This window comes from Fringilla coelebs (assembly GCF_963513975.1).
Source record: "Fringilla coelebs genome assembly, chromosome: 19".
Lineage (NCBI taxonomy): Eukaryota > Metazoa > Chordata > Aves > Passeriformes > Fringillidae > Fringilla > Fringilla coelebs.
In genome coordinates this window covers 10,518,344-10,545,502 of record NC_140045.1, presented here as the reverse complement: position 1 = coordinate 10,545,502, position 27,159 = coordinate 10,518,344, and the positions used below count along the sequence as shown (strand labels likewise).

The window sequence follows — 27,159 nt, the reverse complement described above, 5'->3', positions numbered from 1 at the left end:
CTTCTCAGTTTTTCTCCAGTATATTTAACCTTGGTAACTTGACAAGTGAGTCTAAGTAAACAGCCATTTTTCCACATTTCAGCTGCTTCCAGCATTACGTAAACTCTGAACAGGAGGAGAAGCAAAATTCTATTCAGTCTCCTGAACAGCTGTGCAAGCTGCTGCTCTGGGTGCTTTTTAAAATACATATCCACTAACACACAGAGATTCCAATAAGTTAATTATGACAGATATTCCACAGAGCAGCCAAAAACCATCATGTCAGCTTTGGAAACTATTTGGTGAAATCGTTAGGTGTGTCAGACTAAAGTGCGGTAATTTCTAGCCTATGATTCTAGAATCTTTTCAAGTTTAAGAAATAGTTCCATTAAAAGATTTGCATCTCAAGCATTATCTGGAACCACACAACTTGCCAGTAGAAGGAAATTTTCAAGGGAAGTAGCTTATATTAGATTTTACACAGCTGGACTTTAATGCAGAGGGAAGGTAGGAAGCTTTGAAGCAATGGATGTCCCAACTCTCTCAGAGCCTCAGCTCCTCAGCAATCCCCAGCTGGGAGATAAGGAGTCATGCCTTTAGGATACTGGCATAGAGATATATTAGGGTTCAGCACAAGACTTTTAGATTTCAGTGGAGAAAGCATAACAGAGAAACTTATTTTCAACACCAATTTAACTCAGGAAAAGAATTTTGACTCTTGTCTATTTTAGAAGTCTTTATATCATAACTGCCTGCAAAACACTTTTGTTTTGACAATCGTGGCTTTGATCAAAGTGGAATTAAATTCAGTTTTTTGTCTTAACATAGAGCTGCAGTCACCCTTAGCAGAGAACAAAGTTCCCTGGGAGCACACTAGAGCCGCATGAATGGAATGCTGATTGTGCTCCATTCTCCCTCAAGTACCTCTTGGAAACCCAGGAAGGGGAAAGTGGGAAGAACGGAAATTTGCGCTGTAAATGACCCACTCTGCAAGTGCCATTCTCTTAGTGGCTTCCAGAACAGAATAATTAATGCTGATTTCTCGATCTGAAGGCTAAATATTAGTTTGACTTAATGAGTTCCAATTTGCCATTGCAACACGTATCATCCAGGGAATCTTCCCAGTGCACACAGGATTCACTGACACTGGTGAACTTCATTACTGCTCCAGAGAAAAAAATTACCTCTGGAGTTCCACAGAATGCCCAGGGAAGGGAGAACACCAGGCCAAAGAAAATTTTTAGAAGTACTCAGCATCTGAACACAAAGATGAGATCTCACACAAGAGCCAGGCTTGAAACTGATTTTTAAGACAATTCAGCACACAGAACACTGCTGCCACACTGACCAAAGTTTTCTCCAGAGATTTTCTACTGACAGAGGAGTATCTCTGGGTGTGGGTTTAAATCTCTGTTTGAGGACACATTCTCTCAAGGGCTGGGTGCAAATAAAAGAGAGGGTCAAAGGAGAACCAAACACAACACATAATGTTAAGTCATTTTTTGGGTGCTTTAAATTCAAGCCTGGTATATGCCAGGCTGTTCCTCGTTTCAGAAGAGCTGCTGGCACTGTTAAAATAACATTATAGCACTTTTTTTTTGTTGAGAATATGCAATGTAGTGCTTCCACTTTGGCGAGCACAGAATTTGACACAAGTATTCATCCCAGAAACACTTCACCAACTTATGCAATCACTGCTCAACCAAGAGGAAACAGTAACAAAACAGTACAAAAAGCATCAAGCTTGCATATACTGTTTATAGTTCTCACAGAATTTGGCTCATGGACTCCTCCACACACTTCAGAAAATGCAAGGGCAGTTTTGATGGATCACCAGCAGGAATTTTACAAGTTTTAAAAATCAGTAACAGCAGCAACATGGCAGGGGGAGGATGTTCATCCAGTGCTCACATTCTGAACAAGTGATAACCCACTGTTCTGACAAAGACTAAATAAATCAGATGTATTATTGCTCAGCTAAACTTCCAGTCTCTGAAAGGATCCTGTTTGGCTGTTCCTTTTTATAAGCACTCTTCTCCTCTTAGTTCATTTTTAATTTTTAACTATTATTTTATCGTAGTTGCATACTTACTATAGTCTCTTGCTTTCCAAAGAAAAGCTTTAATGCTTTATATTTGTTAAATATTATTCTTCAGATATTATCACCAAGACACAGAACAGCTTGAAAACTCTCAGTTAATACTAATAGTCAGAAGTGTTCTAATTACACCCAGCAAAGCATTGTGGACAATTCTGATATCAGCATTTTGACTCAAAATATCCTTGAAGAAATAACTCAGGAAGAATTTTTGCCTTCAACTCAGCAACAAGATAAAGATTTATCAGTTTAGCAAACAGCCAGGGAATCTCATTTAAGAAACCAATTTTGGCTGATTGATCTAAGTGCCAGTATAAGTTCACTGAAGGCTAGAGTTACAGACACCATCAAATTTCACTGAGAGACCACCTGAAGCCCAGCTGTCAGAGCTACTGAAGTCATAAAAGACCTTACACATATCACAGTTGGCTTCTTCACTGCTCAGCAAAATAGCAGCTCTGCCTTGAAGTATCTGCAGGAGCAAGACCTACATGTGTAACACTGGAGGCAGCCTTAGGAGTAAGATAAAAAGAAATGCAAGTATTCCCTGTAGAGTGATCTAATCTTTTTTTGCCCTGTGACTGCAAAGGATCATTTCTGTGAGGAACCCTGCACTCCAAACCACGTGATCTATCTAAATATTTACACTATGAGCACTATTAAAACTCTCCTCTGAAGCCATTAAACATAGTATTTTCAGCAAGAGAAATCAAACAATTATTTAGATTACAGTTCACTTTTAACTGTTTTTATCAGGGAAAAGCTCCTTATTGCTCTCTGTAACTCATAAGAGCCCCACAGCTGTGGTTTCAACTGAATATACTTTAAAATGTCAAATACCTACTTCTGCTCTGTTTTCTAGAAGGAAAGAAAAGGGAGGGAGAGGAGGAAAGAGAGAAAAAAAAGGGAAGCTAATTAAATTTCTTTTTCTTTTCATTACTATCTGTACCACAATCACACCAATTAGCAACATGCACCCAAAAGGCTTTTTGTTCATCTCTCTGGCCATCCTACCAAGTTTTTTCTTCCCTTCCCTCAAAATGTTTCCAGTGTCCTTTCTCCCTTTTCATTCAGGCATATCCTTGCTTTCATGGCTTTCTCTGTGCTCTCTAATCCTATAAACTCTACACTGATGAAGACACAACCATAACAATGTTTTTAATCACTGTACATGACATTTCCTTCTGTTCTAGAAGAGTCTGCCCCCAGTAATCAACTCCCAGTACACTTCAATCCTACTTTTGCACTAACTTGCAAATACATCTGTAAACAGAACTTTGGCAGAAAAGGAGAGCAAAATTATGGTAAGAAAATACTCTAGGCAGAGAAGAAACCATCGAAACACACAGCTCTCATATTTTGCATTTTGTTTTCAGCTTTGTATGTTCTACAGTACCTATCAAACAAAGCCCAGCAAGCACTCAGCAACACAAGGAACTTGTCAAGAAGGAAATTGCAGCAAAAATTAATACTTACAGCCATAATTAACTCAAAAGGGTGTTTATACACCCGTACGGGGGACTGGTACTTCTGCACCATGGCTGCAGTTTAGTGAGATCAACTCAAACCTGAAAAAGAAATTTTTAAAACCATCTGTCAGACGTAGGAAGCCATTTTCAATTTTCTCTTACAATTAGTCTGTGCGTGGTACCACGCTAGCAATTCCACAGGAAATCCACAATTCCCTGACAACCTTTTTTAAGGCCCAACAGGGGCCCTGAAAAGCTATATATAAATATATATTTCTGTCAGAAATGACTTATCACTTCTCCCAAAGACAAGATAAAATTAGCACATTTTTAGTCCACTTTTAGTAACAAATCTTCAACATATTTCATGACTCTTTGTCAGGATGGTGACATTTCCTGTGCTGCTGCTGCTGAGAACCAAACACTGACACATCTCAGCGACAGGCAGAGAAGCATTTCCCAGTCCTCCAGCACTGGTATGTGGGCTGCCCTGCTCAGAGCAGGGACTGGAAAAAAAAAAAAAAACAAAAAAGAAATACAGAAAGCATAAAAAGAGGTTAAAAAAATAAGTGTTAAAAGTGCTTGTTTGCAGAAAGAAGAAAATAGATTACAAAAGCCCACTGATGGATCAAGAGCATTCCTTGATCATCTCAAAAAAATTTCAAACTTTTGAGGAAAACTTATGAGATCGCTGGGGGGAAAAAACTTCGAGAAAAATTCCACTATGCAGCCAGAGAAGATTCACTGGCAACACGGAGAGGAATTACTCCAAAGGCTTCGTGCCTGCTCTACCCAGCAAAGTGCTTGACCCGAACTCTCTCGACTGCAATTACGTTTATTGAAAAATCCTGGCAGTAGTAGTCGCATATGAATCGCGGGCTGCGAGCCAGCTTCATTTTAGCGAGAAACGGGTTCGCTACAGCACGTTCTCTTCGCTTTTCTGTCCGGAAGGCGCTGCGGGAGCGCTCCCGGCCCCGGAGCTGGAGCAGCGCGGCTCGGCGGCTCCCCGGCCCCGGCCGGAGCCAAGAACAACCCCCGAGCCACAGGAAAGTTCTCCGGCATCCCAGCCCCGAGAAGAATTTACCCGTGACTACCCCGCAATTTTTCTTTAAAAAAAACCCAAACCGCCTGAATCAGCACAAACAGCCGCAAACCCTCTCTAATCCCCGGACAAAAAGAGTTACACAACAAAGAAACTCCGCGCTCCTCCCGCCGCGGCGGAACCGGGACACCCCGGGAGGGGACGGGATGGGGGGACAGCTGTGACAGCCCTGAGCTCTCCCGGGGGAAACCGGGACACCCGTGACAGCCCCGCAGCGACCGGGACACCCCGAGGGGAGAAGGGACGCCGGGAACAGCTCCGCGCTGCCCCGGAGGGCTCCGGGACACCCCGGGAGGGGACGGGATGGAGGAACACCGGTGACAGCCCCGCGACAATCCGGGAGGGGACGGGATGGAGGGACACCGGTGACAGCCCCGCGCTGCCCCGGAGGGCTCCGGGACACTCCGTGAGGAGATGAGACGCCTGTGACAGCCCTGCATTCCCCGGAAGGTTCCGGGACACTCCGGGAGGGGACGGGACACCTGTGACAGCCCCGCGCTGCCCCGGAGGGACCCGGCCACAGCCGCCTGACCGGGGCGGCCGGAGCGCAGCGGCCGCGGCGCCGCCGTGACCCGCCCGACGACCACGACCCCCGCCCCACCACCATCACCACCATCATTACCACCCGTACCACCACCATCATTACCGCCACCACCCCCCGTCCACCACGGGCAGCGCCGGCCGCTCCTCGGGGCTCCCCGCAGCCAGCGCTGAGAGGAGCCGGCGGGGAGCGGGCGGACAATGGGAAAGTTGCCGCGGGGCAGGGCGGCGGGGCTGGGGGACGCGGGGCGCGGGCGGGGCCCCGGGAGGCTCGGCGCCGTGCTTACCGCTCGGAGCCGGCCGCGCTCTCCCCTCATGCCGCCGGGGCAGCGCCGTCCTGCGCGGGAGGGGCGCGCGCGCCGCCGCCCGTCGTTCGCGGTGCCGGGCGGGGGCGGGCCCGGCGCCTGCGCGCTGCCGGGGGCGGGGACGGGCGGGGCGCATGCGCGGGGGGAGGCGCGGGGTGGCCGGCGGCCGTGAGGGAGGAATGGTGCGGTGGGGAGGGTTCGTACAGGTCCTCGAGTTTCAGCCCTGCCGTGGGTGTAAGGGATAACTTGCACTAGAGCAGGGTGCTTCTAGTGCTGCTCGGTTTGGCCTTGAACACTCCCAGAGTCACAGCTGCTCCGTTCCACTACCTCACCCCCCTCACCCCCTCACAAAGAAGAATTTCTTCTGAATCTCTGATCACAGAATCACAGGAGCAGTTCGGATGGAAAAGACCTCTGAGATCACCGAGTCCAACCTACGACTTAACACCACCTTGCCAATTAGACCATAGCATTAAGTGCCGCTTCCAGTCCTTTCCTAAACACCTCCAGCAACAGTGACTAAACAAACCTAAACTCTGTCAGTGTGAGGCCATTCCCCCTTGTCCTGTCACCACCTGCCCTGGTAAATACTCTTCCCCCCATCTTTCTCGCAGGCTCCCTTCAGGAACAGCAGGAAGCTGAGTTGGGGCAGGTTTAGGTTGGCTATGAGGAACAGTTTTTCACCCAGAGGGTGGCTGAGCCCTGAACGGGCTCCTCAGGGAGAGCCTTGGTCATAGCACCAAGCGTGTCTGAGCCCAAGGAGCGTTTGGACAACGCTCTCACGTGGTGGGATTCTTGGGGTGTCCTGTGCAGGGCCAGGAGTTGGACTCAGTAATCCTGGTGGGTCCCTTCCAACTCAGCAGATTCTGTCATTCTATACTGGAAGGCTGCTGTTAGCTGATCCTGGAGTCTTCTCCAGATTGAACAATCCCAATTCTCCCAGCCTTTTCTCATATCAGAACTGCTCCACCCTCCAATCATCGTGGTCCAATCATCCCAGGTCCAGGTCCTTGCAGGAGCCCCAGAGTGTTCCAGCTGGGGTCTCACCTGGGTGGAGCAGAGGGGCAGAGTGCCCCTCAAACACAGAGTCACAGACACACACTGCGGGTGCAGGAGGGCATGAACAGTGGACATGGCACCTCCTGCAGGTACCTCCCCTGCCCTCAGCCCCCTGAGCATCCTGTGGTCCCACACCCCTCGTGGCTCCCTCGGACAGGGCTCTGGGGGGTTCTGGGTGGGTTTCAGGCACCATCAGGGGCAAGGCCAGCTAAGGGTGATGGCACCGCACGGTGCTCCAGGGCCATGGGGCAGTGGGAGGGCAGGGACCCACCTCAGTCACTGCTGGAGCATCTTTCCGCCTCTTCCCTGTCTCTGTAATCCACCAGCATTCACCCAGCCCAGGGTATTTGCAGTCTGGGACACCTCAAAGAGCTCAGTCTCACACCATGAGTGGTGTAGCTGTGATGTACTAAAAGCAAGAAGTACAATTGTGCTTTTTACAGTACCAGAGTATCACAAACGGTGTTAAAATAAGGACTTGAAAGTTAGGAACTCTTGTCTCTGCTCCCTCCAGCAGCACTACTGAGACGTGTTGTTTACCCACAACATCTTTTATTAATGGCTCACTCCCTTAGAATATAAATCTACTAGAAGTCAGAGTTGTATCCTGACATTTTGATGCAATCCTTTCCCTAGGAAAGCTGAATTTGTGGTTACCACAAATGAGGGATTAAGCTGCCATTCTTTCTTGTACAGACCTTGTGTCTTTTAAAGTTAGTCTAGCATAGCCCCTTGTCTGATCTGAACTAGTCCTTACAAGAAGTTGTTTCATGTTGAGAAATTGTTCCTCTGAATCTCATTTCTGTTGTGGCTCTTGGCCAGCTGCCTTCATGTAGCTGGAATTAACTAGTTAACTGTAATTAGATTTAGTTATCTGATTGATATTCCATGCCATTATGCCTGCAACATCCTTTTCCTGCTCTGAAAGCCTGAGATATAATCCTACTGGCATAGCAGGGTGAGAGGAATTTACGCCCACTCAGATTCCTTTTTGTTCATAACATTTCCCTCTTTAGATTCTGGGCAATGTTTTAATTCTTACTGACTGCCTCTATTCTACTTCCCCAAATGGCCAGGTAACCAGAAGAGCTGTATTTGGACTTTTAAAGATATTTGGAGTTTATTGATAAGAGTGAAAATCCATAATTTAATGTCTAAATCAATCTTAGCAGTTTTCTGCTGAAACGACAATCTTAGCAAAATACACAAAGAAGAGGAAAGTAATATAGGTTTACATTTTTCTACTGTTGTTTATTTTCCTGTTACATCTTCTCTTATGGAAGCTCCAGCCACGCATTGTTAGGAGGAATATAATGAATAAATGTGTGGGTGAAATGTTTCAGGAAAGCTGTGAGGCATGCAGGAGACTGAAGCCCAGAGGACACAGGCTGAAAGTGCAAACCGTTCCATATTTTCGGAAAATTAGGAACACAGGCTGCTAGATATGAAGGGAAGTTTGGCCTTAGGGAGGTTATGCAAGGTCGGTCACTTCCCTCCATCTGAGCACTTTCCCTGGATTGCATTCCTTCACGTTATGAACTTTAGTTACACAACTCAAAGCAATTGTTATCTTGATTCAGGCAATATTGCCATGGAAATTAATGAGAACTATTGGTAGTCCGTCCTTTACTATTAATAATAACTAATTGAAAGTGCAGTTGCTTGGGAGGAGTGGCAGGCTGATGCATATGAGAAAAGATTCAAAATGCCTCTCAGCCATGCTGGAATGCAGCTCAAGCTCTTGGAATTTCAGCAGGCAGGAACTTGCTCTGGTTTCTTTTGTTTGCATCCCAGGCAGTGAAGAAAAGTGAAGCCATCCTGATTTCTTACTGTCCATCAAGTCTCATCTTCAGAGCTTTTATATTAAAGAGAGGAGATTGTCAGCAGTTCATGACAAGAGAGTATGTTTTCACTCAAGGTCTTGCTGCTAAGCTGTACATTTATTAAAATAAGTGGAAAAGGGATGAGAGTTTGGGTTCAGACACTGAAGTGCTTCAAGAGCCATTCCCTCACAAATCAGTCTCATCTGAGTCAGTGGAAATTTTATGCACTACTGGCTGCATTGAAATAAATACCTGCTTCCTAAACCTTCAAAGCCATGGAAATGGTCCCAAATGCTAACACTGCCAGCATGATGGAAATAATTATAAGCATGATGAGTGACAAACAGTTAATGGAACAGAATTGTGCCCTGGGGACATTGATTCTGGTTTGCTCAGTTTTTATTTAATGCATCACAGGTATTTCAATAGGTGTCACCATTTTTGCTTTCCCTTGTCAGTCTAGGGAGAGGCAAACTGGTAAAGCTGGGTGTGAGGATGTGTGAACTCCTTCATCCCACTTCTCTTAAAAATAACTGTGACCCCCAAGTTCAGCCCTCCAGACACAGAGCTGGATGTGCCCATCCACTACAGTTGTACATGTTTTTGTAAGCTCCCTGGACAGCCCATACTGGGGAAACAGTGAACAGAAGGAAAAAATTCTCCACGTATTTCTGGAGATCTTAAAGCCTTTTATAATGGCAGGGAAGACACTAATAATCCCAATATGCAATATAAATACTGAGGCTCACAAAATGCCACAGGATAATTCACACAGTAAGTCAGTATGAGACCAGATCTCCTCACTTCCTGGGTGGTTCCCTTATTTCCAGGTACCACGCCTTTCAGCTCTGCAGTAGTTTTCCACTATTCACGAGATTGGGTTAAGGGTAAAATATCTCCAGACTGGCCTGTGTTCAGAGAGGGGATGTTAATGTACAATACCTAGAGGGTTTTACATTCCACAATGAGATTTTTATTCAGGATTAAACCAGCCTTAGTTTACTGTAGTTTATTGCACCATAAGTGAAGGTGTATTAACCTTATACCACTATTTGATTTATCTGAGTTTTCCCATAGAAAAGCCTTAAGTGACCTTGTAGACTGGAGCCCTTTATTTCTTGATGCCACAAACAGGCAGAAACATGTTTTTTCCTGTCTTCTCAAGTGACTGGTAGGAAAATTGAATTGTAGCCTGGGAGCTGGCCAGGGACACCAGCTGCCAGTGCTTGGAGTCCAGCAGCTGACATCAGAGCGCCGGCCCCATTGACAGCAAAGGTTACGCAGACAAACATTAGCAAATAGGACCAAGTCCTGATTCATAAAATAGATGAGTTGGGATGAGCATGGCACGTGTCCCAGCCCTTATTCCAAGCTCTCCCTGCAAAGCCTGGACCCATCCAAGGCTCCCTGCCTCGAGTCCGTGTCGCTGCTCCGGAGCTGTGCGATGTTAAAACAAAAGTGAGCAGGTGGTGCAGGGGGGGCTGCTTGTACAGAGATAATGAAATGTGAGGAGCTGTGCAGTGGATATTCTGGGTGAAGAATCAGATCCAACATTTATTGCAATACCTGTGTTGGATGTTTTTAACACCTAAAAGCCTGATAGCACTGTTTTCTCGGGGGGTTGTGAGGACCAGGGGATGCCCTCTGGAGCTCTCACTGGGTTATTTTATCCCTTAGACATCAGGAGATGGCACAGGCTAAAGAAAACTCACCCCCCAAGACCTTTTTTACAGTAAAGGAAATTAAGGTAAAGGGAATAAAGGGAAAAACACCTGGACAATAATTAATTTGCTGAGGTATTTTATTGATGCTGAAGATGTCAGGCTCATAATACAGGGAGCTGGAGTTGTGAGTGAGGAAGGGTTCACTGGGCTGTTGAGAATGCCCAACTTTTCTACTTGCCTTTGCAAACAGCCCTTGTGTCCATGTGCCTGCGAGCTGCCTGGTACCTGTCTTCCAGGGAACAGCCTGTTTCCAGTTGTCTCTTTAAATGACTTAAAGCACTGCCAGGATCTGATCACTCATTTCTTAGAAAAATAGGAGTCTCAGCCAAAGGCTCACAGAAATGATGAGTAAATTTCCTATAAAAATGAAAACAAAGGCTGTTTACCATCCCTCCTTCTAATGAGTCTGACGGTACACATACTCTCAGCTGCTTCAACAAGCACTGAATCAAGCTGCTGGGTCACTCACCAGGTAGAGACTTTGTCCCTATTTGCCTCTAACATGTTGATAATTATTTTTTTTAATGCAAGTAAATCCATCTTCTTTTAAAGGACACATTGACTCCACTAGAGCTGGGTCTGCACCCTGTGGGCAAACACAGCACCTTTCAGTGGAGCTCTGTCAGGACAAGTTGCCTTTGTGACTGCTGCTCCTCCAGCACCACAGTGCCTGTGTCTGTACAGCTTATTCCTGTGCCTGGAGGAAAACGAGGCATTATGAGGCACTTGCACACCAAAATAACTACCAGTATTGCTATTTTAGGGTTTATTTTTTAACTTGTCTGTGGATCAGGCCTGTGCTGGCAGCCTTCATCCATGTGAGTCTCAGAACTTGAGAAATGCAAGTTTTGTGACGCTGTTTGCAGACCCCAGAAATGATGCTTATCGTCTCTGATCAGCATCATGCTTTGCATGAATTCCGGTCCTGTATCCAAGGCAATCTCATTATTTGCTATACACACTCGATCTGCTGGCTAATTTCTTTCTCCTTCTCACGGGGGAGGAACCTTTCTGTGCTCCACAGGAGTGCCTGCGTTTAGGAGATTAAAGAAAGCAGGCAAGACACATGAAAAATGTCACCCCATGGCGGCAGCAGCAGCCTGAATGGGAGCACAATTCAGAGACAGATGTTCCTTGCAATTGAATTGTCTGTGTCAGTGACTGAGAGCTCAGCACTCCAGAGAGGTGTGAGGTGGAGGGCACGGCCGAGCAGAGGGCTGGCTGCAGCTGAGGAGCTGGCACAGAGCAGGCAGCAGCTCTGCTGATTCTGACACGGCTGCAGCATTCATCAGTCTCGGCCTCGAGCACCGCTGGCTGCCTGTCCTGGAATTAATTTGGCTAATGTAGCGCGTGATGGAAAGCCACGTTTGCAATCTCTTTGCCAGGCAAGGCTGGAAGGATTGATAGCATCCTCTGTCCCTGGTTAAGAGAGCTCACAGCAGAGCTCCACTGAAGGGACACCCTCTGGGAGCGTGGCTCCATCCCCCGAGAGATGTTTAACACCTCCTGGCTCTGGTGATTGTCAGAGGGAGGCTGAGGAGACAGGGAAGAGGTGGCATTGTCACAGAGGTGGCCCTGCAACCCCTGTGCAAGTGGGAGGTGTCAGAGTTTTTTCTGAGGGCAGGTTTCAGTATCAATCTCCAAATAGCTTGTTTTGACAAAGGGGATGGTCTCCAGCACAGGATGCCTATTTGCAGTCATGGTTACAAGCTGGTGGCTACAGACAAATGTGTGACCACTAAGTATTTAAGTTGTCTAATGAACAGCTGTTTCATTTGCTTTTGGTCAAAGTAAGGCTGAGTCTGAATTAAACAAGAGCCCAGTGATGGAAAGGACTGAAATGCTCCCAGACAATTCCCTGGACAGAGACTGGAAACGAGCCCAGTGCTTTCCTTGTTCCCCATCTCCAACACCCCCCCCCCCCCATACACAGGGGCCTTTGTGGGTCTTTGCTGCACCACTTCTGTGGGGAACAAGAAAAGAGCGTGTTATGAAGCACCCCAGAGGAGGTAGGAGGGGAATATGGCAGTAGTGGGAGTTGAGGTAGAACCAGCCCAGCAGAGGCTCCAGAGAGGCAGAGGACAAATCTGCCCAGCAGTTCACCCAGAGAGGACATCCAGCTTGGAAAGCAGATGAGGGTGCACAATAGACAGGATGATATGAAAAGGAGACCATCACCCATCCATCAGAGCTCCAGCTAAATTAATTTTGTGTCACAGTCAGCAGGAAAGGACTTTTTGAGGGAGGCTGAGCACCCCTTTACCAGCAGTCACTCTGTCAGATGCCCTGGGCGAGCAGCTGTGTGCCTCCCCTCCCCACCACTGCCCTGGCACATTCAGGAACACAGAGAGAGCTGGAGCTGATTGCAATAAACCCATTAGCACATGGATGTGAGCCACAACACAGCGCTGTGCAAACTAACCCAGAAGGACGTTTGCAATGTTGGCAAGTTAATTGCCAGAAATAACCCCCAACCCACCCTGGCTGCTGCGCTTTGCCATGGGAACAATATTGTGCATGTGATCACATTCAGCAGGACACAAGCAGCCTGAGGGTCTTTTTACATTTGGCTTGAAAAGGCTAAAAATAGACCCCAAACCACATTCCTTTTTTGCATTGCCATCCCCTCTGCCTCTTCCTATTCACTGGCACTTTTACATGCAAAGCAGGATTTGGGATCCAAGGCCCCATAATTAGACTCCAGCCTGGCAGCTGCAAGTGGAACAGCTGGAGGTGTTATTTTTATGGGTTATTAATTGACTCCATGAAAGCCCAGCAAACAGAGAGCCAGGGAGCTGCAGTCCACAGCCACATGACAAGGTCTTAGTGACAGGAAAAGATAAAATAAAAGAGAGAACACAGAATCCTAAAGCCGATTAGTTACAGCAATTTCTCCAAAGCTAAATATAGGGAAAAAATCCTCTCCCATCTCCAGCTCCGTTGGTGGAGATGAGAAAGCACAAGGAAGGAGATAGACAGAAATTTCATTTTTCACATAAACCCCCACGGGTTGCAGAGAGAAACTGCTGCTTTGGTGACACTCCCAACACTTAAATCCAGCTGTCCCTGCCAGCTGCCCCCTGAGCAGCCCTTTGCTCAGCACTCCCAAATGCAGCTGCCCTTGCTCCAGCCTCACTGTGCTGGGCAGGGGAATGACACAGGGAAGCTCCCCAGCCATCCCAGCACCCAGTCATGGCCAGGCTGGCACAGCCCTGGTGCCTCTCTGCCAGGCATGGGGTGAGCCTGCGGAGCCCCCCTCCAAGGGGCTGAACCACCCACACTGCCCCAAACCAAAGCTTCTTGCCTCCAAGTCTCCTTCCTCCTTGCCTTTCCTGCAGCTGGTGACAGATGAGGCTTGGGGACAGCTGAAGCCACCTGGGGCCACAAGAGAAATCTGTCATCAAGAGCTGCAATAAGGAAAGGCTCTGGGTGCTGACAGCACGAGGGGGTGGGATTGGGTCATCACCTCTGCAAAACCTATTGTACATCTAAGACTCCAGGGAAATAAATAACAGGCAACTCCAGAGGTACTGAGGAGCTGGGAAACTGGCAGAGCATTTCAGATTTGTGGGAAATTAATTTAGCCCTAGTCTGGATGCTGACAGCCAGCAAGGCCCTCTCCCCAGGACAGCCCATATTGCTGGCTCAAGCTGTGGGGTCTTTGTCAGACCTCAGGTTTAACTTCTGAGAATAAATCACTGCTGTACAGCAGAGGTGAAGCAGCACCTCTCCCAGAGCAGAGTACCAGGAACCTGGCACTCAGCATCCCCTGTGCTGGCAGCCAAAGGGGGAGGGGAGGCAGTGGAAAGGCTGCTGCTGTTTGGAGGCCAAAACTCAGCCTAAGAAAGCTCCTTCTTCATCAGGAGGCAGGACAGTCCCATGTTCCACAGCTCCAAGACAGAGATTTCTTCCCAGTTTCATCACCCACACAGCAAGAGATGCACCAAACCCCCCTCCAGATGTGTCTTCACAATGTGCAGTCATAGGCAGTGGTTAGAAGAGGGGGATATTTCCCTCCAACCTCCATCCTTGACACTAGACACCCCTCTGGGTGGGTTTGGGGTACTTCCAATCCCTCCCAGCTGCACAGGCTCTGTTTCTGGAGACAGCTGAGGGAAAGCCATGTTTTGTAACTCACCCTCTGGAGACCATTTCTGTGATAACCAATCCCCTTAGACATCCCTTCAACACGAGCCTGCCCTCCTGGCCCAAACCCACCCCTGGGCTTGCTGCCAGGGCTGTTTTCCACTCCAGCCTGGCAGTGCTGGGACTGTCCTCAGGCAGGAAAGCTCCTCTTCAAAAGCCAGCTCTGCCCCGTGCTGTGAACTGGGAAGAGCTGTCAGAGCTCCTGCTGGGTGCCAGCACTTCATTCCTGTAGGATGGGGTTGGGGTTAGGCCTTTCTTTGCAGCGCAGCCTGCCTGCCCAACCCCCCTAAAACATTGGGTTTCATACTGTGATGGAGCCTTTCCCCAGGCTGGGGGTCCCTCAGGAGCAGAAGTGCCAGGGGCAGGAGGACAGCCTCAAAATAGGGCTCCCATAGGGCAGGCAGGGCTGGGTATCCAACCTCAGAGCTGCAGAGACCTTCCCCTCACCCAGTACTTCAGCCCAACCAGGCAATTGCTCTGTGTCTGACACACAGGAGCTGAACCCCCCCACTGCAGGAGAGAAACCAAGCATGTCACAGAGAGCTGTGGCTCTGCACGGGCCCTGTATCCTTGTGGTGTTGCAGAGCCCCTCTCCACTCCCTTTAACCCCTGCAGGTGGGCTGCAGACACACTGCCACAGCAAGGAAGCTCAGCATCACCTGTGTGACCCTGCTCAGGCCTGGGGAGGTGCATGTTGCTCCTGCATCCACAGGTGTGGCAGTCCCAGCTCTCCCCAGGCTATTTTCCCTGGTAAGGCTCAGTCTGTGCCATCTGTGCTACCATCACACCTCTCCACAAGATCCAAAGCCGTGGTTGCACAGGGACAGACAGCACTTTGGGGACAGCAGGAGGGGAGGAGGCTTTTTCCAGGGGGTGTCACAACCACAGGTGACAGTGCTGGAGAGCAGAGAGCTGCTGGCAGCTGCCAGGGTTGTGAAAGTCTTTGGCCTTCATGGCGTGGGATGGGGATTTGGGAGCAAAGCATATCAAGTGAGCTGAAGACAGTGACATTTTCCTTCCCAGCTGCTCCATCTGTACCCACGCAGCCAGTGGGATGACTCTGTGCAACTAATGATGCAGTGTGATTAGTAAACAAATCATGCATTTGCACCAGGAAACACAAAAAAAAAAAAAAAAAGATGAAGAGGAGAGAAAAGAAAGAAAACGAGTCACATTCTGGCCTGGCAGCAGGCAGCAGTGAGCTCTTTAAAAATTTGCTGAGGAAGGCACTTGCACAGCACATGGTTTGGGCAGATCAATGAAGCTGCAAAGCAGCCTGGCAGGCACACAAATCCACTTTCTAATGAAATTTACAGCAAGTGGAATTTAGGTCACTACTCGGAAGCATTCAGTTTATTCCAGGCAGCTTTTAAAATATTTAAGAAATAGCTGTCAAATTAAGCCTGCTCACCTCTGACTGCAAGGTCCAACTTGGAGTCATGGCAGATTTCTTAACCTTGGCTTAAAAAAATATATTTTTTAAGCTTTCTTTGCTTGCCCCCTCCCTTCATCACCACAGCACAGTGGTTGGCATAAACTCTTGCCATGCAGTCCCAGCTCTGGTGGGAGCTGGGAGTTCTGAGGGTGCTCAGGCTGTGCCCAGCCCAGCCTCATCCTTCCCCAGGGTCAGGGCAGTGAGACACCAGACGTGTCCTTCCTGCAGCCTTACCCAAAGGACTTCAGCTGTTGCTGAAGGAAGAATAGTGCTACAGCCAGACATAAAAACAGCTCTCGAGGGAAGAGCTAAAAGCAGCCTCTTAGCAGAGGTGAGCCTTCACCGAGTAGAAGGGTCTGAGCTGCAATGCGGGTTGCCAGTGCTATTCCCAGATGTCACACTCCAAGAGAGCTGCCAGAGCATCTTCAGTGGGGGGTGGAGGGAGACGAAAGGTGGCAGTTCTCTGGCTGTTTACCCAGCAGAAGTGGCCACAGCCTTCAATCTCCACACTCACAATTCCCACAGAGATCAGAGCAGGCCAGACATTTCTGCTTCCAACAGGGCAAAGTTCAAACCTTACATAACACAGACAGTGGGAGCTGATTGCTGCCCCAGCTTGAGGTCTAGCCAGGCACAGAGCTCAAAGTTCTTCCAGCCTCAGCACAAACCAGGAGCAGAGCAGGGGAGAGCAGAAGGCAGCCCTGGAGCAGGGCCAGGCTCAGTGCGAGGGGAGACACCACAGGCACAGCCAGGCCCTCTCTGGGCTGTGCTCTGGAGGATAAAGAGGTTTCCCCATAGCTCACCAACCTGCCCTCAGCTTGTTCCCCACAGCCTGGGCATCTCCCATGCCCACAGGGAGGGATGCTCCCTTCCACAGGGCCTGACCAGACCCCAGCACAGCCCCAGCGCTCGGGATTTGGCCTGGCTGCAGTTGAGGTATAACACAGGGGCCTGTGCAACCACCTCTGCCTCCTTCCTCATTACACACATAAATATCCATTTCATGCTCAGCTGATGGAGGATTTGGTTGGCTGGGTTATGATCCTGGCTGCTGGCTCTGCACCAGGATCTGGCACCGGGGGGACACGGTCTCTGACCTCCCTCCCATCAGCACTCCTGACCATGGATGAGCACACCAGAGCACACTCAGACACTATCCCTGTGTTCATCTTGGTCCTTCTTCCACCTCATTGTCTCTCCCTGCAGCTCTCCTGCCCCTGTTGCCCCATTCCTTGTCCATAGGGATGTTATTAAGTCTGGAAGAAGTGATCCTTGCATATTACCCAGCTCTCTGGGACCCCTCTTCCCTCTATTGGCATTCACCCATAGGATTCCTCCAAGAAGGTCCCTGGAGAGGCCAGTTAGCTCTTCTCATGCCCAGACTCTGACTGGACATCCCTGGCAGCATGTGGAGGCTTCGGGCCCTCCTGACACCCCAGAGCTGCACATCCCACCTGCCTGTGGAGCTGCTCCCCTCCCAGATGGATCCAGCTCCAAAATGTCTGCAGACCCACACGGACCAGCAGCTGGAGAGGAACCTGTGTTCCTCCACAGCCACGGCATCACTGACTCACCCATCCACACAGCTCTCCTCAGGGTGCTCCCTCAGACACTGAGTGCTGCAGCAAGGCAGCACTGCTGGGTCCAGTTCTGCTTAGGATTTTGTTCTTAGCGAGACACTTGGAGGCAGAATTTAGCAAGGAAGAAATCCTATGCCTGGCCAAGGAGCCAGCCTGGAGCTGAGCAGCACATCCTACAAGCACAGGGAGCACACACCAGCAAGCAGCACAGCCTTATGGAATTTCACAGCACACTGATGTTGGGCTTGGCTTGGGAAGGTTGCAGAGCAAGTGGAAATTCCCTCCAGGAAGGGACATCTAGGAGCCAGACTCTTGTGCAAGTGAAACATTTGTCCCTGCTGCTTAGATACATTTTTCTCCCTAAGTAAAAGGAGAGGGAACTTGGAATGTGCAAGTTATCCCTCCAGGAAACCTCATCCAGGAGCTGGGTAGGACCTGATCCAACCTAGAGCAGAACTGCCTCCCCTGCACACTCCAGCGGCTCCCCTGGCTGGCCAGGGACATCCCGTGGCATGTCCCGAGCCCGGCTGGCAGCTGTGTCATGCAGCCTGGGCTGCTGCCGGGGCACGGAGCAGGGATCTCCCGAGGGATGTAATCCTGCCACGGCCTCGCTGCCTGCACATCCGAGAACAGAAAGGCTCCCGCTTCTCCCGTGAAAACAAAGGATTCTGCGGAGCTCCACACCCTCTAGTGGAGGTGGGAGCTCGGCACACCGAGATGCTCCCGAATCGCACAGCTCGATTGCCTGACAGCTCCCCAGGCAGGGCTGGGGCACATCTGCAGGGTGTGACAGTGGCGGGGACAGTGCAGGTGTCACTTCTGCACAGCCACCTGCGGCAGGTAAACACCTGCCTACAGTGTTCAGGACAAAAGGATTAAACAAGAAGAACAGAAGTCAACTTTGAAAAATTATTTTATTCACGTTCACCATCCATTAGGGACAACTGCTTTCTATAACCTACAGGAAAGCTGGAGAGGGACTTTTTACAAGAGCACGGAGTGCCAGGACAAGGGGGAATGGTTTCAACAGGCACAGAGAAGGGTTGGATGGGGTATTAGGGAATTAGGGAGGGTGGGGAGGCCCTGGCACAGGGCACCCAGAGATGCTGTGGATGTATTCAAGGCCAGGCTGGACTGGGCTTGGAGCAACCTGGGATGGAGGAAGGTGTCCCTGCCCATGGCAGGGGGTGGAAAGAGATGGTCTCTATGCTCCCTTTCAGCCCAAAGCCTTCTATGATTCTGTGATAACCCAAAAAGACCACACAGGTATTACCAAACTGCAAGAGCAGCTCTCACCATCCTGCAGAATCACCTCCTGGTCCAGCCACCTGAAAATAAAAAACCAAGATGTTCAGCCAGGAATGCTAAAGCCAGAGCCCCCATCCTACACACACCTACCTCCCCTGGGCCAGTGTTAACTAAAGCATCATCCACCCCAGCTCTCCCTAAAATCCTTCCCAAAAGCATCTCCACCACGAGCACTTCCAGAGCCAGATCTCCCATCCCACAGCAACAATGAACTGGAAAAGCACTGCTTATTTTGGCAAGGCATGTTTGCCAGGAGCCAGGATCACTGTGGTGCCAGGTTCCCAGCACAGGCCTTCCCCTCTCCCTTCCCACACCTGCCAGGGCACAGAGTCCCCTGAGGTGTCCCCAGGTGACCCCCCCCGCAGGAGAGAAACCAGACATGTAAACAAGAGAGCAAAGTACGCAACTTCCAACAAAGCTTTACATTTGCTCAAGTGCAGAAACCACCTTATCACTATTCCCTGCTACGTGGGGAACAAAGTTGCAACTCAAACAGCATCTAATGACAAATCAAGTACCCAAGTTCTCATTTCCATACCTGAGAGAGCAGCAGTTGAATTTTGCAAAACATTTTCAAAGAAAACTCAGTACACATTAAAAAACCCCACCCTAACCCGTTTTTCCTGGGATTAGTGGTGCAGCTGTTGTATGCAGTATCATACATGACCATCAAAATGCTTCATGAATGTTCACACCTGTTACTGCACAGGTGAGGCCCAGCACAGAGCCCACCTGGGAGCTGCTCTTGGGCACGGGTGAGGCTGGCTGGTACCACCCAGCAGCCCTTCCCCAGCCCACAGACCCCCTACCCCTGCCCAAGAGGGGCACACGGGGCTCCCATGACTCACCTGGTGCTCCCTCACCTCAGGAATAGAAGCACCCAGTCCCACCTGTGTCACCACCTGAGGCTGAGCCCCAGCAGGAAACCCTGGGATAGACAAAGTTCTGGGACACTCACGGCAAAACCAAATCCTGCTCTGGCTGTTGGCCCTGGGGCTGGCCCTGCAGCCCTCTCCCCTCCACACAGCTCACCCCTTACACCCACGGGCCCCACTCAGCTCCCCCACCCTGCTGCGGGCCCAACGCCTCCCAGGGGAGCAGCCACATCCCAGGGGTGTCTCTGCACACCACCCCAGCCCTCCTATGGACTTCCTACAGTCCCAAAGCCCCCAGAGACCCCAAACCCTGCCCCCCATTGCAGCCCCCCAGGCCCTCACTACCCCCACTACACCCCAACATCCCCCCCTGCACACCCACAAACCCCCCAAAGCCGCCTTCCCCACCCCACCACAGAACCCCACACCCTGTCCCCCAGGCCCTCACTACCCCCTTGACTGCATCCCAAGGCTCCCAAACCCTGTCTCTCCCAGCCTCCTCACGTTCACCCCTGCCTCCCACATCGTCCCCCAGCCCCACTGCAGCACCCCCTCCAACCCCACACCCTTCCCCCAGTACCTCAAAACCCGCCACCCTGATCCCAAACCCCCAAATCCAGCCGCCCCCAAACCCCCATACCCTGCGCTCCAGTACCTCGTTTCCCCCCCACTCCGGATCCCTTCAGCGCCCCAAACCCCGAGTCCCCCAATGTCCCCCACCTCCCACAGCGCCCCCAGCCCCTGCTTACCCACAGCCCCCATTACCGCCCCTCCTGCACCCCACACTCTGCCCCCGACCCTCATTACCCCCAGCTCTCCAGATCGCTCCTACTCCATCTCCCCGTGCCCCTCCCCGCACCCAACACCCCACACTCCGCTGACCCCCAGCCCCCATCATGCCCACCATGTCCCCGGCCCTCCCTCAGCACCGCCCCCCCCCCCCCCCCCCCCCCGTGCCCGACATGGCCCCGACCCTCCGTCCGCGCCCCCGCACCCCCGCCCCCGTGCGTGCCCGCCATGGCCCTCACCCTCTCTCCGCACCCCCGCGCCCGCCATGGCCCCGACTATCCCTCCCTCAGCGCCCCCGCGCCCGCCATGGCCCCCGGCCTTCCCTCAGCCCCACGCGGCCGGAAGCGCGGCCGGAAGGGCACCGAGAGCAGCCGCGGGCCAGAGCGCCGCACGGGGCACGGCCCGCCAGGAACAGCGCCGTCATGCGGCGGGAGCTGGGACTGCAGCGGCCGGGACCCGCCGGGAGCCGAGCCCGGGAACGGGAGGGGAACGGGAGGGGAACAGCCGGGAACGGGAGGGGAACAGCCGGGAACGGGAGGGGAACAGCCGGGAACGGAGCCCAGCGCTGTGAGCTTCGGGAGCGGCAGAGAACGGGACCCCGGGCTGCTCGGAACGGCCCGATCGGACAGGGTTTGGCTTTGGAGCTGCTGGTGCGAAGGGAGCAACGGAGATGCTCCAAGGGCTGGAGTCACGGAGATGCTCCGAGGGCTGGAGCCACGGACATGCTCCAGGGGCTGGAGCCACGGACATGCTCCAGGGGCTGGAGCCACGGAGATGCTCCAAGGGCTGGAGCCATGGAGATGCTCCAAGGGCTGGGGCCCCTCTGCTCTGGAGCTGGGGTTGCTCACCTGGAGAAGAGGAGGCTCCAGGAGAGCTCAGAGCCCCTTGCAGGGCCTGAAGGTGGCTTATAAAAAGATGGAGAGTGACTTTTTGTACAGGCAGATAGCGGTAGGACAAGACAGAATAGTTTTACACTAAAAGGAGTGAGGAAGAGGTTCCTCCCTGGGAGAGTGCTGGCACAGGGTGCCCAGAGAAGCTGTGGCTGCCCCATCCCTGGCAGTCCCCAAGGCCAGGTTGTCCCACCTGGGACAGTGAAGGGTGTCCCTGCCCATGGCAGGGTGGAGTGAGATAGGCTTTTAGATCCTTTTCAACCCAAATCATTCCATGATTCCACTTTTATAATCCCCCCCCCTGCAAAGGCAAAATCTCTGCAAAGAGAGTTCAGAGGCTGTTCTTGGCTGGAGATGAAACCACAGGGCAGTTAATACAGAGTAAATCATTATTTTGATTTAATATTCTGCTGATGGTTCTCAAGGCTGCCTGTTTATGTTGAATTGTGCTTCACTTTCAGCGACTCTGACAGCCCCACTCCTGGCTGAGAGAGAGGCTTTCAGCACAAATACAGGTATCTCTCAAGAAATTTAATCACAATTTTCCCTCCAAGACATTTTGGTATAAACAGCCTGGGAGCAGAAAACCACTGCAACACACAAGCAATAACTTGCTCCCTGATGGCTCATTAAAAATGAAGCAGTGTTTAGTTTTATTTCTGCAGTAACACATTTTAGCAGACCTCTTATAAAATATACATACAGGTCCAAGCCGTGCAAAACCTGGATGGGAGGAGCAGCTGGGAAAATCAAGCCCCACACCACCAGCAAACAAAAATTCACTTTTGCCCATTAAAGCTTAGTGCAGCCTCTGGGTGCTGGCACGTCCACACAGGGATTGAGTGACACAGGGACAGGTTTGTGCCAGCAGCCCAGCCCCATGCTGAGCAGGTAATTCCCCGCTCAGATTGCCCTGGAGTGGGTGCCTGCGCTGCTCAGAGCCTGCTCTGAATACTGAACTCTTCATTTCCTCGTGGTTTTCCTTCTGCCCTTGTAAATACACAGCAGGAGTGTTCTACAAACACCCAGGCACATCTTTCCAGTCCCTGTGAAAGCAGAGGGCACGATCCCTGCTTTGCACAAGGAATTGTGATGCAGGGGGATGACTGAAAACACAAATACCCACAGATCTGAGGAGCTGACTCTGCAAAAGCTGCTTTTGTGCTTCTCAGAGTACAAAGCCCTTCCCTGCTGCCCCTTGACCAGCCCAGGGATCTCCCCTCTCCCAACACAGCCCTGCTTTTCATGCCTTGCTGGTTTAATGCTGAAGTCATAATGCTCAGTGTTCTTTTTTTCCTTACAGATTTGTAGAATCTTTGAGGTTGGAAAAGACTTCCAAGATCATCAAATCCAACTGTGATTGCAGTGAAATCCTTTTGGGGTGCAAGGTACCCAGAGCACAGTGGGAGAGCCCTGGTGATGCCTCAGGTTTTGGCTTTTCTATTTTTCACATTCTGTGCTGCTTTAGTGTGTGGGTCTGAGCTTCACACCAGGGGATGCTGAGCTCTGTGCACAGAGCAGGGACACAAAACAATTCCTGCTCCAGCTGGGCACCAAGGACAAATGATCCCAATCTCAGCCCAGGAGCACAAACCCCGTGGGCTGGAGAGAGAAAAACAAGCAGGGTGGGACTGCAGGGGCTAAAGCTGGGATGGGACAATGAACTGCAAGGTGCAAATGGAGCAGAGCTGATCCCAGGGAGAGACCCCGTGCCCGGCCGGGCATTTTGGGGCCATTTTGGTTCATCTTGGGTGCAGCCCTGGCTGGGCTCTGGTGCTGCCCAGGGTGGATCCATGGAGGAGATCCTTGGAATAAATCCCTGCTTTATTCTGTGACTCTGTCCAGCCTCTGCTCCAGCTCAGCCTTCACAAGGCATCACTGGAGCCAAATGTGCAGTGCTTGATGAGCCACCCAGGCTGTGCTGGCTCCCCAGGCACACTCTGACCCCTCCCAGCCTTGTTTGCCACCAGCCTGGCAGGGAGGTGGAGGGACAATCCCAGCACCCCACTGTGGGCAGGGACAGCCACCCATTCCCTCCCTGGCCCAGGGCAGGTGTGTGCAGATAAAAGCCTTTCACAGCTTTCCACAAGTTTTATTTGTGAGGGTAAAAGCATTTCACACCCGTTGCTGCAAACCTTGCATCCTGCTTGTGAAAAATGCCAATCACTTGTTTCTAAAATTTTTAAAGTTTAATAGCAATAAAATGGTTATAAAAATAGTAATATAATTAGAGTAATAAAAATTTGGACAATTTTGATTAGGACAATATGAGTAACAAAGAGTTACGGATGTTGGGGTACCTTCTTCTGGGCAAAATAAGCCTGAAAAAGGACCCATGTTAACAGAGGACTAACCCTTAAAAACAATAACCTGTTGCATATTCATACACCTCATACATGATGCAAAATTCCATTCAAACACAGGATTCTGTCTGGGCAGTGTCAGCTTCTTCCTCTGAATCCTGATGGCATCTTCAGGACTGAGCAAGGCAGGAAGAAGTTCATTTCTTCTGATAATGGATCAATAAATTCTCTTTCTCTGAAAGATTCGGGTATCCTGTGGCTGCCAGCTCCCTGTGAGTCCTCTCTTTAAAAAAGTATCCTACATAGCATAGTTTCTATTTTAACATTATGTCATAACCTAAAACTATATTTAACACACTACTTAAGAAAATTAACACAGCATAACTTTCTAACATAACACATAAAATATTCATTCCAATATTTGTGAAAAGCCAAACATAAAATACGCGTTTTTCACACTGCTGATCCCCCTGTGCCCCACTCACACTCATTCCTTTGCCCCCAAGGGAGCCAGGGGCTGGCCAGCTCACAGCCTGCAGGGTTCCATCCCTCCTGGGTGCAATCCTGCCCAGCTCTGGCTGGCTGCAAACTCTGTGTATCTCATTTGTGCAGCTGAGCTCAGGCTGCCTGGCTGGTGGCAGGGACACTGCTGAAAACAAACATTCTTTTTTTTCCCCTTTTGATAAAAGAAAACATTACCTCTCCGAGATTCACACAGCAGATCAAGCATAAACCTGAATTATCTCCCTCCTCTCTTTCTCCAGGGAGCAGATAATGGGTGGATGTCTCCATCCCTCTGCTTTGTTCCTCATCACCCAGCTTGGCAGCGTTTTGGTTGCTATTAAACCACACTCACACCCCTTGACATTTAAAGGGCTGTTGTTTGATTGCTGTCACAGCCCTGTACGTGGATCCTTCCAGCAGTTCCCTCCTCCTCTCCCCACCAATGATGGATTTTCTGGTTTACTCTACAGCAATTTGCTTTCCTCCTGCTGTGCTCCAGCAGAATGCTCTCACTGTCAGACGTGGGGTTTGTGCCACATCTCACCCGAGCAGCTCTGGGCACACTGGAGCTGCCCTGGCTCTCAGCAGTGTTAGGAAAACTGAGCAGCACGTGGATCTGGGAGCCTGGTCCTGCTGGGGTTGGATCCTGTGCCTTCAGGGTCACACCACACATACTCCTGGTGGGGGTCTGTAGTATCTGCAGGTAACCCTGATGAGGGGACAGAATGATGATGAGGATTTCATTGATATTAGAAGGGTAATTAATTATTTTATTATACTATATTATATTACATTACATTACATTTAAATTGAATTTGTTAAGTATTTAATTTTGCATATAACTGTATAGAATTTTTTGATGTCAGTTGACAGTTTTGATATACACATATGCTTGGCCCTGATAGGCCAAGGAAACAAAACACTAATATTTTGGGTAAAGAGTTTCTATATTGTATTCTACTTTGATATAGCACAGGTACAGCGAATAAGAATTATTTATTCTTTCTCTGAGGTTCAGAGAATGTGAAATCTGGAAATATTTTTGGGAAGAATTGTGTCTTGCTTTTCTCTGTGAAGAGAAATGTGGCTACAGGGGGCCCTGGCTTCCAGAGCTGATCCATAGACCCCATGTGGAATATCCCATGGGATGAGAGGACACTGGCTCCAGGGTGAGCAGCACCTGGTGCCTGAGGGTGGTGTCATGAAAATTAATCCACAAACACCAGAGGTTCATGTCTAAAAAGGACGCAGAGGAGTCCTTTTAGGTTTATTTGAATAAAGGGAGAGGCCATGGGGCATTTCCCTGGGATCTCTTCAATTTTTGGAGGATGCAGCCTCCTTTTTATTCCAATTTCCCACATTTCCCTTCTCTCTTTCCCTTTTGGCTGAGGTACTTGAGAGGTTCAGACTTCCTGAAATGCCTGATACCAAAGATTTCCCTCTAATGTACAACCCTCCCTTTTCATTTTAAATCCTTACAGAATTTAGGGGTTTTCCCCATTGTTTCTTTCATCTTTCAATGTCTAATTTCATTTATCAGCAAACCTGCAGTTTATTTGTAAGAGCAAATATCTTTTTTCATTCACAATCAGTGGGATCCTCCCCATTGTTTCTTTTATCTCTCTTCAAGTGCTGGTTTTATCTCCCAGCAGACCCACAGCTGGTTTGTAAAGACAAATCTGCTGTTCCTCTCAGTGGGGAGTGGAGCCTTTCTGCCTCCTTGGGAGCAAAGCCTGGGATGCCCCCTCAGCTGGAGGGTTTGCAGCACTGGGGGATAATGCACAGAGCAGAGGGTTTGCTGCCCCCAGAGCTTTGCTGATCTGCAAAGGACAAAGCATTTCAATGCCTCAACCTCTTAAAATCCCTTTGGGCCTCTCTGGAGCCTTCTCTTGGCAAGGTCAGAAGTGCTGAGGGTGGTACCCAAAAGTTGGTCTCACATGTTCAGGTGTGGAGTTACACAGGTGAACTAAACACAGGTGAAGAGTTTGAAACACAGAGAGTTTGGAATAAAGCTGAGCCCTTGGCCCGTGCATTTCTCCTGTGGGTGTCTCTGAGGTGAAAAGCTGGCTCTGTACCTGCTCCCACCTCCCAGAATCCTGCTTCCCCCAGGGCTGCTCACACTGAGGGACTTCAGAGAACCGTGGGAACTCAGCACATCGCTCCGGATGTCCAGAGCTACCGAGAGATCCCTTGGGGGGCTCGGGGGTCTTGGAATGTTGCCAGAAGCACTTGGTGGCTTGACTTTGATCCCTCTGGGGATGTGCCACCTATGTATGAGGATATGAGAATCACTGGGGTTTGAATGGTATAGAAACAGTATAATTGTAGGGTAAAACACAGGTTTTAAGGTTTTGGTACAGGGATATTTTTGGTACACAGATTTTGGTACACAGATATTTTTGATAGGTTCTTGGTGAAGGTACACTTGCTAATAAGAATTATAAGTATTGGGGACAAAAGGTAAATAAGATTTACGTAGTTTTTGTAATAAAAAGACACGACTGCCCTGTGGGCGGTCAGAGTGCCTTTGGCTGCCTGGCTGGTCAGATCTCAGCTGGGCAGAGAGAAAACTTTGTAGATAGGAAATAATAAACAACCTTGGAGACCAAACCTGAGAGTCCAGCTCGTCCTTTGAAGCCTGATCGGAGCAAACCCATCTCACCCTTGTCTGGGCAGAGACAGACAGCAGCCAGCCCAGACAGAGAACCAGGGAATTGTTGAGCCTGGAGGAGACCTCTAGGATCACCGAGTCCAACCATTAACCCAGCACCACTGTGTCTGCCACAGGAACCTGTCCTCAAGTGCCACAGCCACGCACCTTTAAATCCCCCCAGGGATGGATGGTGACTCCCCTCCATGCTGGGCAGTCTGTCCCAGGGCTTGACAACCCTTTCAGTGAGGAAATTTTCCACAGCAGCTGATCTAAACCTTCCCTGGTGCACTGGAGGCCATTCCCTCTCCTCCTGTCCCTGTTCCCTGGGAGCACAGCCCGACCCCTGGCTGTCCCCTCCTGTCAGAGCCACAGAGTCCCCCTGAGCCTCCTCTTCTCCAGGCTGAGCCCCTTTCCTGTCATTATAGAGCACGACACGGCACAAAAGTGCACAACTCCATCAGAAAGGTGTGAGAGAGAGATTTGTTACAGCAATGTTGATTTTATACTTTTTCAAGACACTGACACCCGTCCAACATACACATTCAGTGCCCATAAGGAAGAAACAAAGTTCCCAGTA

General features: G+C 50.1%; 1 protein-coding gene and 1 long non-coding RNA gene across 3 annotated transcripts in view; both read right to left on the bottom strand.

Moving 5' to 3' along the window:
- SEC14L1 (SEC14 like lipid binding 1) overlaps positions 1-5,575 on the bottom strand; it is a 42,845-nt gene extending 37,270 nt beyond the window's left edge. The window contains exons 1-2 of one of the 2 annotated variants that reach the window (XM_084218470.1): positions 5,476-5,575; positions 3,554-3,645 (exon numbers count right to left, since the gene is read on the bottom strand). In XM_084218470.1, the coding sequence (XP_084074596.1) occupies positions 3,554-3,616 (63 nt within the window). In that variant the 5' untranslated portion in view covers positions 3,617-3,645; positions 5,476-5,575. Of the gene's footprint in view, positions 1-2,491; positions 2,550-3,553; positions 3,646-5,475 lie in introns of those variants that run through there. The other variant, XM_084218471.1, reaches the window with a different exon arrangement.
- Positions 5,576-18,155: 12,580 nt separating this feature from the next.
- Positions 18,156-19,608, bottom strand: LOC311161299. The gene is made up of 2 exons (XR_014616639.1): positions 19,417-19,608; positions 18,156-18,588 (listed from the first exon to the last, which is right to left on the bottom strand). It is a non-coding gene; the product is annotated as an uncharacterized lncRNA (long non-coding RNA).
- Between the last annotated feature and the right edge of the window lie 7,551 nt (positions 19,609-27,159).